The sequence below is a fragment of the Botryllus schlosseri genome, chromosome 4 (assembly GCF_051294905.1).
Source record: "Botryllus schlosseri isolate E-star chromosome 4, Bs_hap1, whole genome shotgun sequence".
Classification (NCBI taxonomy): domain Eukaryota; kingdom Metazoa; phylum Chordata; class Ascidiacea; order Stolidobranchia; family Styelidae; genus Botryllus; species Botryllus schlosseri.
This window is the reverse complement of record NC_137239.1, coordinates 3,457,530-3,473,025: the sequence shown is the minus strand read 5'-3', so window position 1 is coordinate 3,473,025 and position 15,496 is coordinate 3,457,530. Positions and strand designations below refer to the sequence as shown.

The following is a 15,496-nucleotide window of genomic DNA, read 5'->3' as shown; positions in this document are numbered from 1 at the left end:
AAAGTTTGCTTAGTACGTTTAAGGGCGATATTCGCTACGTTCATTATAGCAATCATCTCAATCAGCAGTAGCGACTTGCTTTCGGTTAGGTGATAGTGGCTACATATTACCATTATCTAGCAAGAACCAGGAATTTGTATTGAGTGACTTCGCTCCTACAGTAAACGCAGCTTACATTACGGCGGTACTGAACATCGAGTAATAAGCGGGAGTAGGCAGGCTACCCTTAATACGAATTTGCATTTTGCTGGTACAATCTATGCTATAGTTGAGCGACTTTGATACGACCTCGGCACACTTCTTTGATATAGCTGCGCACCGATGTAGGCTTGAACGCTGGCTTGCCTTGTCATTATATGCTTGTAACTAGTTCCAGCCTTGCGGTGCTAGTCTTCTTGGCTGCATGAAATAGGATGTTTCAGCTTAAAACTCAACGCATTAGCATGCCGAATTTGTAACCACGGCGAGATTCGAGTATTAAGCGAGGCTAGATAGTCTACCCTTGACAGAGAACTTGCATATACATTCGAATTTATGCGACTTCGGCTATATTGCCGGTTAACATTATAGCCGTGCACAGAACTCATTATTACGTTATTAGGTATTTAAATGATGCGATATAGGGGAAATCTCGGTGTAATTCAATCTGCGCCCATTATCCATGTATGCTCCAATGCGTTTTGCGGCTTTAGTATAGGTATTGGATCTAATATATTCTATAAACATGTACGTTGCTATATATTTATCTTAATCCGAAGTGCATTGCTGCATCGAAAAATTATAGCTATATGCGGTACGCTGTCGATTTTTCAATATTAGTCAAGAAATGAAATAGCCCACCTTCAGTGTTGCGTAATCTGCCTTGTCACTATATGCTTGTTCCGGGCTTGCTTGCGGTACTAGTCTTCTTGGCTGCGTGAAATAGGATGTTTCAGCTTAAAACTCAACGCATTAGCATGCCTAATTTATAACCACAGCGAGATTCGAGTAATAACCGAGCCTAGATAGTCTACCTTTAACAGAAAACTTGCATATACATTCGAATTTGTGCGACTTCGGCTATATTGTCGGTTAACATTATAGCCGTGCACAGAACTCATTATTACGTTATTAGGTATTTAAATGATGCGATATAGGGAAAATCTCGGTGTAATTCAATCTGTGCCCATTATCCATGTATGCTCCAATGCGTTTTGCGGCTTTAGTATAGGTATTGGATCTAATATATTCTATAAAACATCTACGTTGCTATATATTATATATCTTAATCCTAAGTGCATTGCTCCATTGAAAAATTATAGCTATATGCGGTACGCTGTCGATTTTTCAGTATACTCAAGAAATGAAATAGCCCACCTTCAGTGTTGCGTAATCTGCCTTGTCACTATATGCTTGTTCCGGGCTTGCTTGCGGTACTAGTCTTCTTGGCTGCGCGAAATAGGATGTTTCAGCTTAAAACTCAACGCATTAGCATGCCTAATTTATAACCACAGCGAGATTCGAGTAATAACCGAGCCTAGATAGTCTACCTTTAACAGAAAACTTGCATATACATTCGAATTTGTGCGACTTCGGCTATATTGTCGGTTAACATTATAGCCGTGCACAGAACTCATTATTACGTTATTAGGTATTTAAATGATGCGATATAGGGGAAATCTCGGTGTAATTCAATCTGCCCCCATTATCCATGTATGCTCCAATGCGTTTTGCGGCTTTAGTATAGGTATTGGATCTAATATATTCTATAAAACATGTACCTTGCTATATATTTATCTTAATCCGAAGTGCATTGCTGCATCGAAAAATTATAGCTATATGCGGTACGCTGTCGATTTTTCAATATTAGTCAAGAAATGAAATAGCCCACCTTCAGTGTTGCGTAATCTGCCTTGTCACTATATGCTTGTTCCGGGCTTGCTTGCGGTACTAGTCTTCTTGGCTGCGCGAAATAGGATGTTTCAGCTTAAAACTCAACGCATTAGCATGCCTAATTTATAACCACAGCGAGATTCGAGTAATAACCGAGCCTAGATAGTCTACCTTTAACAGAAAACTTGCATATACATTCGAATTTGTGCGACTTCGGCTATATTGTCGGTTAACATTATAGCCGTGCACAGAACTCATTATTACGTTATTAGGTATTTAAATGATGCGATATAGGGGAAATCTCGGTGTAATTCAATCTGCGCACATTATCCATGTATGCTCCAATGCGTTTTGCGGCTTTAGTATAGGTATTGGATCTAATATATTCTATAAAACATCTACGTTGCTATATATTATATATCTTAATCCGAAGTGCATTGCTGCATTGAAAAATTATAGCTATATGCGGTACGCTGTCGATTTTTCAGTATAGTCAAGAAATGAAATAGCCCACCTTCAGTGTTGCGTAATCTGCTTTGTCACTATATGCTTGTTCCGGGCTTGCTTGCGGTACTAGTCTTCTTGGCTGCGCGAAATAGGATGTTTCAGCTTAAAACTCAACGCATTAGCATGCCTAATTTATAACCACAGCGAGATTCGAGTAATAACCGAGCCTAGATAGTCTACCTTTAACAGAAAACTTGCATATACATTCGAATTTGTGCGACTTCGGCTATATTGCCGGTTAACATTATAGCCACGCACAGAACTCATTATTACGTTAGCTATTGGAGAAATCTCAACGTAAATCAATCTGCGTTCACAATTTGCGTAAGCTAATGCTGCATCGAGAAATTATAGCTACATTTAGTTTAAATTGGCACGAAAATACATTGATCTTACCTTATGCCTGCGATGCCTGCATCCCTGCGCACATGGCAATACTTGTAATAGAAATGTGAAGTTTTCAGAATGCGAATTGCTTTACGTCGGAACTAAACATTCTAATTCGTAACGCCAGCGCGGCGTTTTCTTGGAAACGCAACTTTATTTAGAATGTTCTAATTCACTTTGTCGATGTGGCGCAACTTTTTTGGAATCGTAAGCAACTGTATTCGTGGCACATTTACACGCGTCAATTTCTTGGAATAGTATTCAGCAATATGCGCGTGAGCTTTCGCGTCATTGTAGACATTTATGGTGGCGATATCCGCATTATCAAGTTGCATTCGCAGAATTCCTCAAAATCATTGACTAATTAATGATGACACAGCTGTTATAAGTACACACGAACATAGTCTTACATTTATGTGTTATTACTCGAAAAAGGTGTTGTCTCGGAATTTAAGAGAGAATCGGCGGTTATATTCTCAAAACAGCTCAATACGGCTAGTTTGCTCAATAGCCTGGTGGTGAGCGATGTGAAATTATACCCAACCAAACCAGGTTCGATTTTAGCTCAGGTAAGTTTTGACGTGGCAATGAGTGACATAGGTGCAGCAATCGCGCGGGTTGATGCTGTGCAGCGTATAGATGCGGCAATCAATGCGATGATGATGTGGCAATGGATGATGTGGCACTATAGACGTGGCAATGGGTGTGCTATAGGTGCGGCAATGGGCGGATGATGTGGTAATGTAGGCGTGGCAATTAAGGCGACGTGGCCTTCTGGGATTGGACGGCGTATAAAAAGGATCATAACACTACTCATGTGAATAAATATTTGTTGGCGTAAATTCACCATGTAAAGAGTTTTAGTTTGGTACGTTACTTCCTATCAAACATAACTAGAAAACGTGCAATATTGACTCAGTACCGACTGCATCTGTGGGATCGAACTTTAATGGTCTGTTCGCTTTGAGCTCATAATTCACTGGTAGTCACATAGATCACAATATTACTTGTGATATAAATTCAATGGCCAATGGTTCGTAACCACGGGTAGCTTCAATTTTTGACATGCTATGAAAATATCCATCTGGCATGAATAAATCTAGGAAAGGGACTGAATGTCTGAAATGTATGTACGGCACGTATTGATGGGTTACTTCTCGACGAATAAGGCCTTTTGCACAATGTGTGTTCACTTGGATATTGATGAAACTAGATGTCCTTATGGGAAAACGCGACAAAGTCTCTAATGGGTTAATTCATGTAGCCATATTTAATAGCAAGATAAAGGCGAAGGGAGTTTGGTATCTATACATGCATTTAGCTAAATTTAGCCTGGGTCGCGAGTGGCTGCTGATACATGATGAAACAAAATACACGAGAGCTGACAACAGGAAACGTCTCGTCATTGTGCTAAATCTACAAATTGGGGCACTATTTCATGGATTCCAAAATGTGCTGATTACTGCCTATTATCGTGCTACTTGAGGCAATGATCGACTATAGTTCGTACTCGCTGGATTGATCAATGAGCACTTGCACGTATTAGTTGCAAATACAACCTAATTACTGGACTTTTTACCTCGGTGCTTGGCCTTCCATGGACCCCGCGAAGCTCGTCCACGGACCCAAACGGACTCACTGAGCACTTGTTTTGCACACTTGTTTCCTCGCTTCATACAAATCCCTTTCAATTCTTGTAGACGTTTTTATTTATCACCAATTTCCCAGAGTTCAAAATAAGTCGCACCTTCCCTAATTAATACACCAAGTAATTTAGGATTTACCGATGGACATTATGACGCGGAAATTCTGATATGTAGACTTCTAGCGAGTTCCATATGGCATACTAGGGATGGTGTGAACCTCTGAAAGGTTCATGACTGTGTGAACGCGAACCTTTTTGAAAGATTCTGTGTGAACGCGAACGTGAACTGCCTGACGTCACATGACATCATATTGCTAATTCTAACCCTACATATCAGTAAAGTGATAGCCTATATTAATGTACACGATATCTAGCGACGAATCGAGCCACATAATGGCACAATGCTGAAGTACATATTGACGTTTTAAACGTCGCCAAATTTATCAACGGGGACAATCAAATGATATAATAATCCCATAAAATCAATATCTTCCGTCGTTTTACCAACAATTTCGACGAGGACTTGAAAAGGGAATATAAGCATACGCCTTTACGGTACAGGCCAAACCGGACAATGTTTCGGACTCTGAGTATTGAGCAGAGTGTAAAACGGGTTTCTATACTGGCTACCGCGATAATACCCCATTGATAAGTTATATAGCAGTAGCCAACACACCAATCGCACGGATTTTGATTTTATGATACAATGAACATACGAATAAGTCAATATTGACCCCGTACCCTATTAGAATTTTTACATCAGACCACTATATCAATTTCATTGATTAATTGAATAGATATCATTCGCTGATTTCATTTAGTGTATATCGCTCTTGATGTTGAGAGATTGCGGGTCCATCTCACAGCAGAGAGTCACTAAATATTCACGAACGGAAAGCCGGATATTTCGAGAAAACTTTTGTAACAAATTAAGTAAAAGTATTTGAGATTGTCAAGGTGCATGCCCGTCTGGTGTTCATTTTTTATGCTGCCCGCGCCGTGCATAGAGTGGCCCGCAATTGAAATGAAATAAATTTCATACGAAGATGTGATAATGAAGTGAAAATTGTGATATATGAAAAAGTTTCACAGTTCAGAACCTACCGAGGTGGACGTGATCCTCTAAACTTCGGAGGATAACACACAGAACGCGAACTTGAACGTCACGTTCACACCATCCTTATCACATACCAAAGTTTTTTTTGCACGAGTAGACAATCACGCTATATGGTCATTCCAAAATATCTGGTCATGATAAAATATTTGATTCTTTGTTATTAAAAAAAACATCACGTGCTTTTGAAAATACTTTCGTTTAAACAGGTTTGGTTTTAAATACGTGCAACGATATTTGCGACATTATCCGTGGCACAGGGGAAAGTAACCGACACAGTAAAACCTTACACATTGAATAACATTTGTGTAACTACGTTCCGAATCAATATCCTAGGAATGGGGTGCGAACCTTGTGTTTCTATTCGTTTTCGACGCGGGAATATTGCTATTTATGGTGTCTGCGTTGGCACGAACCTTGGAAGATTCTACAGCAGCACAAACAAAATATGAATTGTATAGGCCTATATATATATATATATCACGACCCAAGCCTTACATATCGCAATAAATGCATGTTAAATGTAAGTTTTGTACGCCCCTACTGGCATGTATGGAATAGAGATGGCGCAGACAACACGAGATGGACAGTAACGATGATCTTGTAGAATTTCGTAATACTAAATTAGGTTTTGCCGATACTTGCACCAATTATTAAGCTCCTGTCGTGGTATAATTAAAACATTGAATGCTCTAAGGATTTGCCGAATCAATCGTTTATGCCTGGCGCTTATCAAATTCCTACAGCAGAAGGTATCTAACCGTAAGTACTGTAAAATTCGTCAATAATGACGCTGACAGAAGCTCAAAGGTAAACACAGACTATGATGGTAGGAGCAGCGAAAATACAGTTTTCTTGTATAGCTTAGCATGTCCCTAATGAATATTAGGCCATTACCGGCTGTATCACGACTAATGGTTGAATCAAAGCGGACATGGACATAAAAAGGTATGAAACTGCATTGCAGCGGTGCGCTAGTTACATTGCTTCAGGCATCAGTGATTTCGTGTTTACAAGTCTTCTCGCCGTTCTATGGTGGCTGGCACGTCCCTCTATGGCAGCTACTTTTTAGCCAAAATCTTTGCGACTTTATTAACGTTTTTTAATCAATAATCGATAAACTGAGACATTGATACCCATCATTTTAATGAAAAGCAAAATTGAGCGAGAACTCCTATGACATTTGCGAACTAACTAAACCATTTCCTGTGACATCATTTTTTCAATGCCTCCATAGCGTTACAGCGCCCCTAACCCTAAATTATAAACCTATCGCTAACCCCTGAATGTTACGCGGGGGCTGACGCCAAGGTTATGATGCACTGGTATAGAGTAAGTTGTTGGTAACGTTTCATCGGATCACCTTTTTTGTTTGGTGTACAATCGCCAATAGTATTATCTGGCTAAATAACAACCTTCACAGAGTGTCTTCAGAATAAAAAATAACAGTAGCATACATGCACATCGGATGATTTGGGGTGTTAGCAGTACATGAGGGACTTCCAATCCAATCAATGAATAAACAAAATAAAATCGTTAGTCAGCTATGGAAGGTAAATTGTAGGGATGGTGTGAACCTCTGAAAGGTTTGGGTTCGTGTGAAGGCGAACTTTTTTGAAAGGTTCTGTGTACACGCGAACTTAAACCTTATGGCGTCAACTGACGTCATATTGCTAATTCCAGCCCTACTTTTCAGTGAAGTGATAGCCTTCAATGTACAGTGTACGTACAGTCGTACACTATACATAGCGACGTCTCAGGCCACATAATGCCAGAATGCTGAAGTACATATTGACTTGCAAGGGAATATGAGCTTACGCTTTTACGGTATTATAGGCCAGACCGGACGATGTATTCGGCGTCTGAGTATTGCGTCGTTGATATTGAGCATAGTGTATAACGGGCGCCCATAGCAGGGCATGGTATGGTACAGTGTTGGGATCAAGTCACTAGCTTCGAGTCACGAGTCATTTCGAGTCATTGCACATTTTGACTGGAGTCAAGTCAAGTCAATCGATTTTCGAAGGTGACTCGAGTCAAGTCAAGTCACTCAATTTTTGGAGGTGACTCGAATCAAGTCGAGTCGAGTCACGAGTCAAGTCACAATTCATGTCATGTTGCCTTTTCCTAGTATGAAGCATGATCACGTGATTGCATTTTGCTAGCTGTCTGGAATACAGGTTGAGTGGTCATTGATTTCGAACCGATGAACGAATATAGAGTTAAATGTACACGCAAGAAGGCGCTGTATCGCTCACATATAGGCTACGTAGAACTGCTAAACTACGTAAGTATTTGCATAGCCTCAGTTCATAGTTACCATCCAAAATAGAGAATAGAGAAACGAATGGATAGGAGGCAATACATTACCCATTTACAAATTGATATGATACAATTCGAGCTTGCGCCAATTGGTGAGGACTATATGTAAACTATATTCGAATTCAATTTCAATAAAACAAGAGGTTTGGTTAAGGTAAGAACAGAGAAGAGAAATATACATTTTGCTAATAAATTACTTTATAATACTAGTTTACGACAAAGTAAGCTGTAAGCTTCGACTTCGTTTGCGGTCAATATATTTGCTAGATAGAAAGAACAATGGAGGCTCAGTAAAACGCACGATCATTGAATGATTGGTCGCTCTCGCGGGTTACACCAGCGTTTCGTGAACAATCCGAACATACGAAAGATACAGTGATTTTTATCGACACCGATTACTTGATGACTTGAAATTGACTCGTGAATTTTGCTCCGAGTCACGAGTCAATCCACATTTTTGATACGCCAAGTCAAGTCAAGTCAAGTCATTTTAGCAAAGTGACTCGAGTCAAGTCAAGTCATACGAAAAAGGTGACTCGAGTCTGACTCGAGTCAAGTCATGACTCGAGTCATCCCAACACTGGTATGGTATGGCACGGAAGTATGGTATGGTATGGATCGATATTTTGGTATGGAATATGGAACAATGCAAGTATGGTATGGAATGAAGATTTTAATCTATGGTAAGGAACGACATTTCCATACTTCCATACTTTGATGTTTTATACTTTTTATCGTGAACTATGCAAGCTTCATGAAGCGTACGTTGTTCGCTGTTCACGGAATACGATCGCTTTTGTTATGTGTGAACGTGAACTATTGAACGCTGTGTAGGAACAAATACACGCTTGTGCAACGGTTTTAGGAGCACTTGGAATGACATGATTTTGTGATGTAATAATGACAACAGTAATGTTGATCCTATATTCTATTGAGTCTAGACACGACGTGTCCGAGCATATTCTATCATGTGACGCAATAATTGGTAATGTAGGCTACTTCAACTACCTCATTCCTTGAGTTTGTTTGTTTGTTTTGGGGTATTCATGGTGTTTGTCGACTACTATGGTCATTTACACCAGGCCGATATTCTTCTTATTTTCCGTAACTGCCGACTTATAGCACGGCCCACCTCTAGGCTTTTGTAAGACACCGCTGACGCGGATGAGGTGGCGAGGAGGAGCCTTGAGTGACGACAGCTTACAAGCAATCATGAAGCATCGTACTAAATGCTCAATGTGATTGTAATTACATTTCTTCTGAAACATTGTCCGCACATTTATACTATTTACATACCGAGCTATCTTATTGGTCATATTTCAAACGCTCTCGCATTAGGATTATAGATCAGGAAGTGGGGGAGATATAGTTTGAAATTCTCGCCACACTAACCCCAACCAAGTACCGTACTAATAATCACGCAGATCGCTGCAGTATTGATCGCCTGCAGCTGGGATATTTTATGGGTGCGCCTATATTATAAATTATTGTGTTAATAGTTACTTCAAACTTGCATGTGCGTCATGCCAATGTACCGGAAATGCGATGATATTCTTATGGAGCAGGGGCGGGCAACTTCTCAAGTTGGCGGGCCGGATATAGGAAAACTAGGAACTTGGCGGGCCGGATTGCTGAATGGATAAATTATTCGCCCATATATACAAGGAATAAATGGTATTTAATTAATGTATTTTATCGACAGCAATGTCACTTCAAAGCCATTTCTTGCCGATAATGACATTACAATGTGGATTTGAGAACAGCATTGTCATACAGGCGCCTCAATGTCTGCTTCTCTCTGATCAACTAACTCACGATGCAATCCTGAATTAAGATTTCAAAGCGTTTGATAAGGCCAGCACCCAAAATTTGCCAAGATATCAATACATTAGAGTTGAGTGCATCGTAAATGCCGATAATGCAAGTCTTCTCGCTTCGACGAATTTACACACAAAAAAAATTTACCTCGATTTACCGCGAAATGTCTGGAAACAGGGTGGCCAGCCACTTGGCAGTAATATAACATTACCGTCACTCAATGTAAATTCAACTTACACCCGTCCGGTAATCTAGCTTTACACGCCAGACTGTAATGTTACAGTCACCTCTGGTATATTCAATCTACATTCTCTCCTGTACATTTACGAGGAGACTGTAATTTTACCTCCTACCTAGTACCTACAACCAGGGCATGGTATGGTATGGTATGGTATGGAAGTATGGTATGGTATGGATCGATATTTTGGTATGGAATATGGAACAATGCAAGTATGGTATGGAATGGAAGATTTTAATCTATGGTATGGAACGACATTTCCATACTTCCATACTTTGGTATTGTATACATTTTATCGTGATCTGTGCAAGCTTCATGAAGCGTACGTTGTTCATTATTCACGGAATACGATCGCTTTTGTCACAGTATGTGTGAACGGGAACTATTGAACGCTGTGTAGGAACAAATACACGCTTGTGCAACGGTTTTAGGAGCACTTGGGATGACATGATTTTGTGATGTAACAATGACAACAGTAATGTTGATTCGATATTCTACTGAGTCCAGACACGACGTCTCCGAGCATAGTCTATCATGTGACGCAATACTTGGTAATAGATACTTGAGTGACGCAATACTTGAGTGACGACAGCTTAGAAGCAATCGTGATGTAGCGTACTAATTGCTCAATGTGATTGATAATTACATTTTTTCTGAAACATTGTCCGCACATATACACTATTTACATACCGAGATATCTTATTGGTCATATTTCAAACGCTCTCGCATTAGGATTAAAGATCAGGGATCAGGATATCATTCGGAATTCTCGCCAAGCTAACCTCAACCAATACTGTGCTAATAATCACGCAGATCGCTGCAGTATTGATCGCCTGCAGCAGGGATATTTTATGGGTGCGCCTATATTATAAATTATTTGGCCAATATTTACTTCACACTTGCATGTTCCTCATGCCAATGTTCCGGAAATGCGATGATATTCTTATGGAGCATGGGCGGGCAACTTCTCCAGTCAGCGGGCCGAATATAGGAAAATTAAGTTACTTGGCGGGCGGATTTGCTGAATCGATACAATATTCGCCCATATATACAAATAATAAATCGTATTTAATGAATGTATTTAAATGACAGCAATGTCACTGCAGAGCCATTTCTCGCCGATAATGACGAAGACAATGTGGATTTGAGAACAGTATTGTCATAGGCACCGCCATGTCTGCTTCTCCCTGATCAACTTAATTAAGATTTCAAAGCGTCTGATAAGCCCGGTACCCAAAATTTACCAAGATATCAATTCATTAGGGTTGAGTACATTGTAAATGCCGATAATGCAAGTCTTCTCGCTTCGACGAACTTACGCATAAGCTCCATGGACGCTCTCGCACGTTGCGCCGTGCGAACACGTATATAATAACATACAGTCACTAAAGTCTGACGTTTAGGCCAGTAGTGGGGAATCTCGGCAGACTGGAGCCACGAGTCCGCGGGCCGTATGTTACCCGTCCTTATGGACGGTCCTCTAGCTAGATATCAATGTGCCGACTATCTCATTTTGTTCGCAGAAGCTCTAGAGGAGACGTACGCTACACGGCACTTCACCACCGTGAACTAAACCTCACCAAAACGGACTCCGTAAAACTATTACCAGGAATAAGATTCGCATCATGGCTAGTTTAATCAATAATGACTTCCAAAATATCAATAATACAGGTGATAGAAAAGGTACTATACTTATGATATTGATGTATTTGAAAGTATGGAATATGTATCAAGTATGGTATGGAGAAATGTTGGTATGGTATGGAAAATTGGAAGTATGGTATGGAGAGAGTAAGGCAAGTACGGAGTATGGAAAATCCTCGTTCCATACCATACCATACCATGCCCTGCCTTTATGGACGGTCCTAGATAACAATCAGCTGACTATCTCATTTTGCTCGTGGAAGTTGTAGAGTAGACGTACACGGCACCTTCCCACCGTGAATTAAACCTCACCAAAACTGACTCTGTAAAACTATAACCAGGACCTAGATTCGCATCATGGCTAGTTTAAGCAATAATGGCATCCGAAAAATCAATAATATAGGTGCTATAAAAGGTACTATAGGCTTCTTATGATATTGAAGTATTTGAAAGTATGGAATATGTATCAAGTATGGTATGGAACAATGTTGGTATGGTATGGAAAATTGCAAGTATGGTATGGAGAGAGTAAGGCAAGTATGGAGTATGGAAAATTATCGTTCCATACCATACCATACCATGCCCTGGCCCATACTTACCACCGATATTACCCCGTTAACAAGTTACACAGCAGTAGTCAACGCTCCAATCGCACGGATTCTTTTTTATGATACAATAAACATTTGAATTTGAGATTGGCCGGTACACCTGCTAGATTTTTTACATCAGACAACGACATGAATTCCATTGATTGGTTTAGTAAGCATCATTCGATGATTACAGCTCTTGATGTTGTGTCATTGCGGGTCAAGCTCACAGCAGTGAGTCATTAAATATTCACAAACGAAAAGCTGGATATTTCGAGCGAACTTTCGTAACAAAGCATGTACAATTTTTGATATTGTCAAGGTGCATGCTCGTTTAGTGCTGATTTTTTATGCTGCCAGCGCCGTGCATAGACTGACTCGCAGTTGAAATGCATTAAATTTCAACCAGAGATGTTATATTGAAATGAAAATCGTATTATATGAAAAAGGTTCACGATGCAGAATCTTCCACGGTTCGTTTGTAAACTTGAACCTCTAAAGTTCCGAGATTCACACACAGAATGCGAACGTGAACCTCACGTTCACACCATCCCTAGAAAATTGCATTCTATTGTAATTTATTCCTAGCTTGTGTCTGTTCTGAAACTAGTACACTACTTGTGATTGACATAACATGCTCCGTTGTGGCTATGAATCGGATCAACCTAAGCATGATAGGTTTAACAACGGAATTTGCATGTCCCATAAACGAAACAATTGTTTTGACCAAGTTATAGATGTGGGGGCGTTGTGTAAAAAAAATTGGAATAGACATTTCAACTTACAGGATTACAAATTACTATACACCCTTTAATATTTTTATCGCCTCGGAATAGAACGATTCGATCGCAATCTTTTTAGGCAATCGTACTCTGGCCATAGTCAACTGAAATCCATGTCTATACTCACATTCACAAGTCGGTTCCGTGATCAGTCCTCGCACTGGAGTTGAAATAATAATCAGGAACTGACAAACTAGCCATTTCCTTTTCATCATCAGTTGGCTTATGTAAGATAGTATTAAATCCATACTGATATACATCCTCTCTGCCTCAAGTTGCATGAACAGGTATTACTAAATGTTGACGCGGTGATCAGATGGTTCCGCCAATATAACGACTTATCATGAATTAGCTAGTGTAAACAAGAAGAGCGGCATTATAGAGTGGCGACCAAAACCGCGTAGGAGAAAAATCGAACGACCTAATACCATGGCTTTCTCGATTTCAAGGCAATTAAAATAATCCGAACGAACCCTCACACTATTACCAAGATAAGCTAATATAGACAAAACCCTAATCCAAGCTAACCTCATCCTACTCATAATATTGTGGCGAGATAGCGTAGTGGTATGATCCACAGGTGCAACGTTAATGGGTAGCGGGTTTGAGTCCGACCGAGGTAGACTACAAAATTTCTACCTAAGTGTTGGAGATTTATCCAGGTTCCTCTTCGCCATGTGATCTGCATAAGCGGTCTCTTATGAAAAGCCCAGATGTGGGCCGTACTAGAAGTCAGTAAATACGGCATAAATAATAAAGACTATCGGTAGGATGTAAAATGACCAATGTAGTCGAAACATCATGAATATATAAAAAAACTCACTCATAATTCTGACTATAACCCTAACCCTTATGACATTCGTGATCCCAATTCAAATATGACCTCACCCTGAACTCATATCCCCTAACGGTAACACATGGTGACGTAACCGATGCTTGACGGCCTTAAAAAGACCATTTGATCGGACACGAAATAATGGTTCACATATACATGTAAAATTAACTACCGGCCTGATTTAGATGATAGACACACCTCCCCTAAACCGCTTTACTGATTTAGCTAACTTAGCGTAACTTGTTTGTTTGCTTGTATGTGCTTGCCGGGGCAAAATTGCTGTTACTCGCCGAGACTTGTAGTCGCAGGGGACACAGAAGTAGAAGCTAGCTGTTGCGAAATCCCTGTTTATAGTGCTCCCTGGAAACGAGAGCTATCAGCAGTGACCGCGATATCGGAAGGCAAAGACACAGTAGTCTAATACACTGGCCAACACATATTTTTAGGCAGAAAAAGTAAGAGTGGTTTTGGGGGTTATGAAGGTAACTGTTTCCTGATATGACCTTAGTTTTTTTTTCAAATTGGCTCTTGTTTTGGAGATAACCCATGGGGCTATTTTGACGAAAACGCCCCATTTCCGCTGTAATGGATAGATAGCAAATCGGCTCAGTCGTACTATAAAGTTTAGAAATTCAATCTTACCCTTTATTTTTACACACAGAAGACTATTTTAAATCAAAATACAGCAACAGCACTATATTTACGGGTATTAGGTTTATCATAGTTATAGACTTCCACGGATAGATACCATGCACATAAATAAGCTGCAATTATGAATATAAATATTTACTCAAATAACGTGGCATTAAGTCATTAAGTTTTACGTCAATCATGTATTTAAAATATTCAGCTGGAATATGATATTACTAATTTATTTTAAAGCACAATTGTTTTTGTACGAGTTTCGCCAGTAAGCAATTTAGTGCAGTTTCTCGAAAGGTTCCAGCAATGGTCTGCCATAATATGTTCATCTCATCTGCCCTGATATCTGTCTCCTGTTGTTTTGACATCTTGGTGGAGCCTCACCCCTTGCTAATCAAAAAGATTATTAGGAAATATATCAAGATGACTGAACAGGAAGTGAACTGATATGCCCGAGTTTGTTCCTAGTTTTCCATATGCAGATACGATTTTTCGGACCAACTGTTTGTAGTATGGTGCTTTGTGATCATCTAAAAAGTCTAATTTACTACATTTTAAAGAAAATCGTTGCAGTGAACTTCTTCCTACTAACAAATTGGATTCTTTTTTCATCCTTATTAGAATCTGAAATCTATCAAAGATACCAGATTTAATCTTCTCGTTTGCTAGGGATATTAGGTATACCCACTTTGGTGACTCAGCGGGAAATAATCCATTTACAAGTGAATAGAAATGAGAGGCATATCCATTTACAAGTGAATAGAAATGAAGAGCATATGAGTATCGTAGTTAAGCTTTTCAAGTCCAAATTTAATAGCTTTATATTCCGCTTTAATCCTGGTAGAATAACCAATTGATACAGGAAAATGTGTGTTTCCGCTATGCAAAGTACAATTGTTAGACTTGACATACTGCTTTTTTGAAAAAAATATTTGGCATCAGGTCATGTTAATATTCATAGAATGACCGAGAACGACGTGGGGTTCTTAATAGTCAATCATCTATTTATGCGCAGTATAAAATTAGACAAAACTACGATTTTCTTCCTACCAAGTGAAATATTCAAGGGTTAATTAGCATAATTTTGAGCTTATTTAGGGTGT

At 39.6% G+C, this 15,496-nt stretch overlaps 1 protein-coding gene across 1 annotated transcript in view; it reads right to left on the bottom strand.

Moving 5' to 3' along the window:
- The window catches only part of LOC145437877 (uncharacterized), a 273,341-nt gene extending 259,775 nt beyond the window's left edge, over positions 1-13,566 (bottom strand). Inside the window, exon 1 of the mRNA XM_080315215.1 lies at positions 13,044-13,566. Coding sequence (XP_080171341.1) covers positions 13,044-13,197 — 154 coding nt within the window. The 5' untranslated portion in view covers positions 13,198-13,566. The remainder of the gene's footprint in view (positions 1-13,043) is intronic.
- Positions 13,567-15,496: the final 1,930 nt, after the last annotated feature.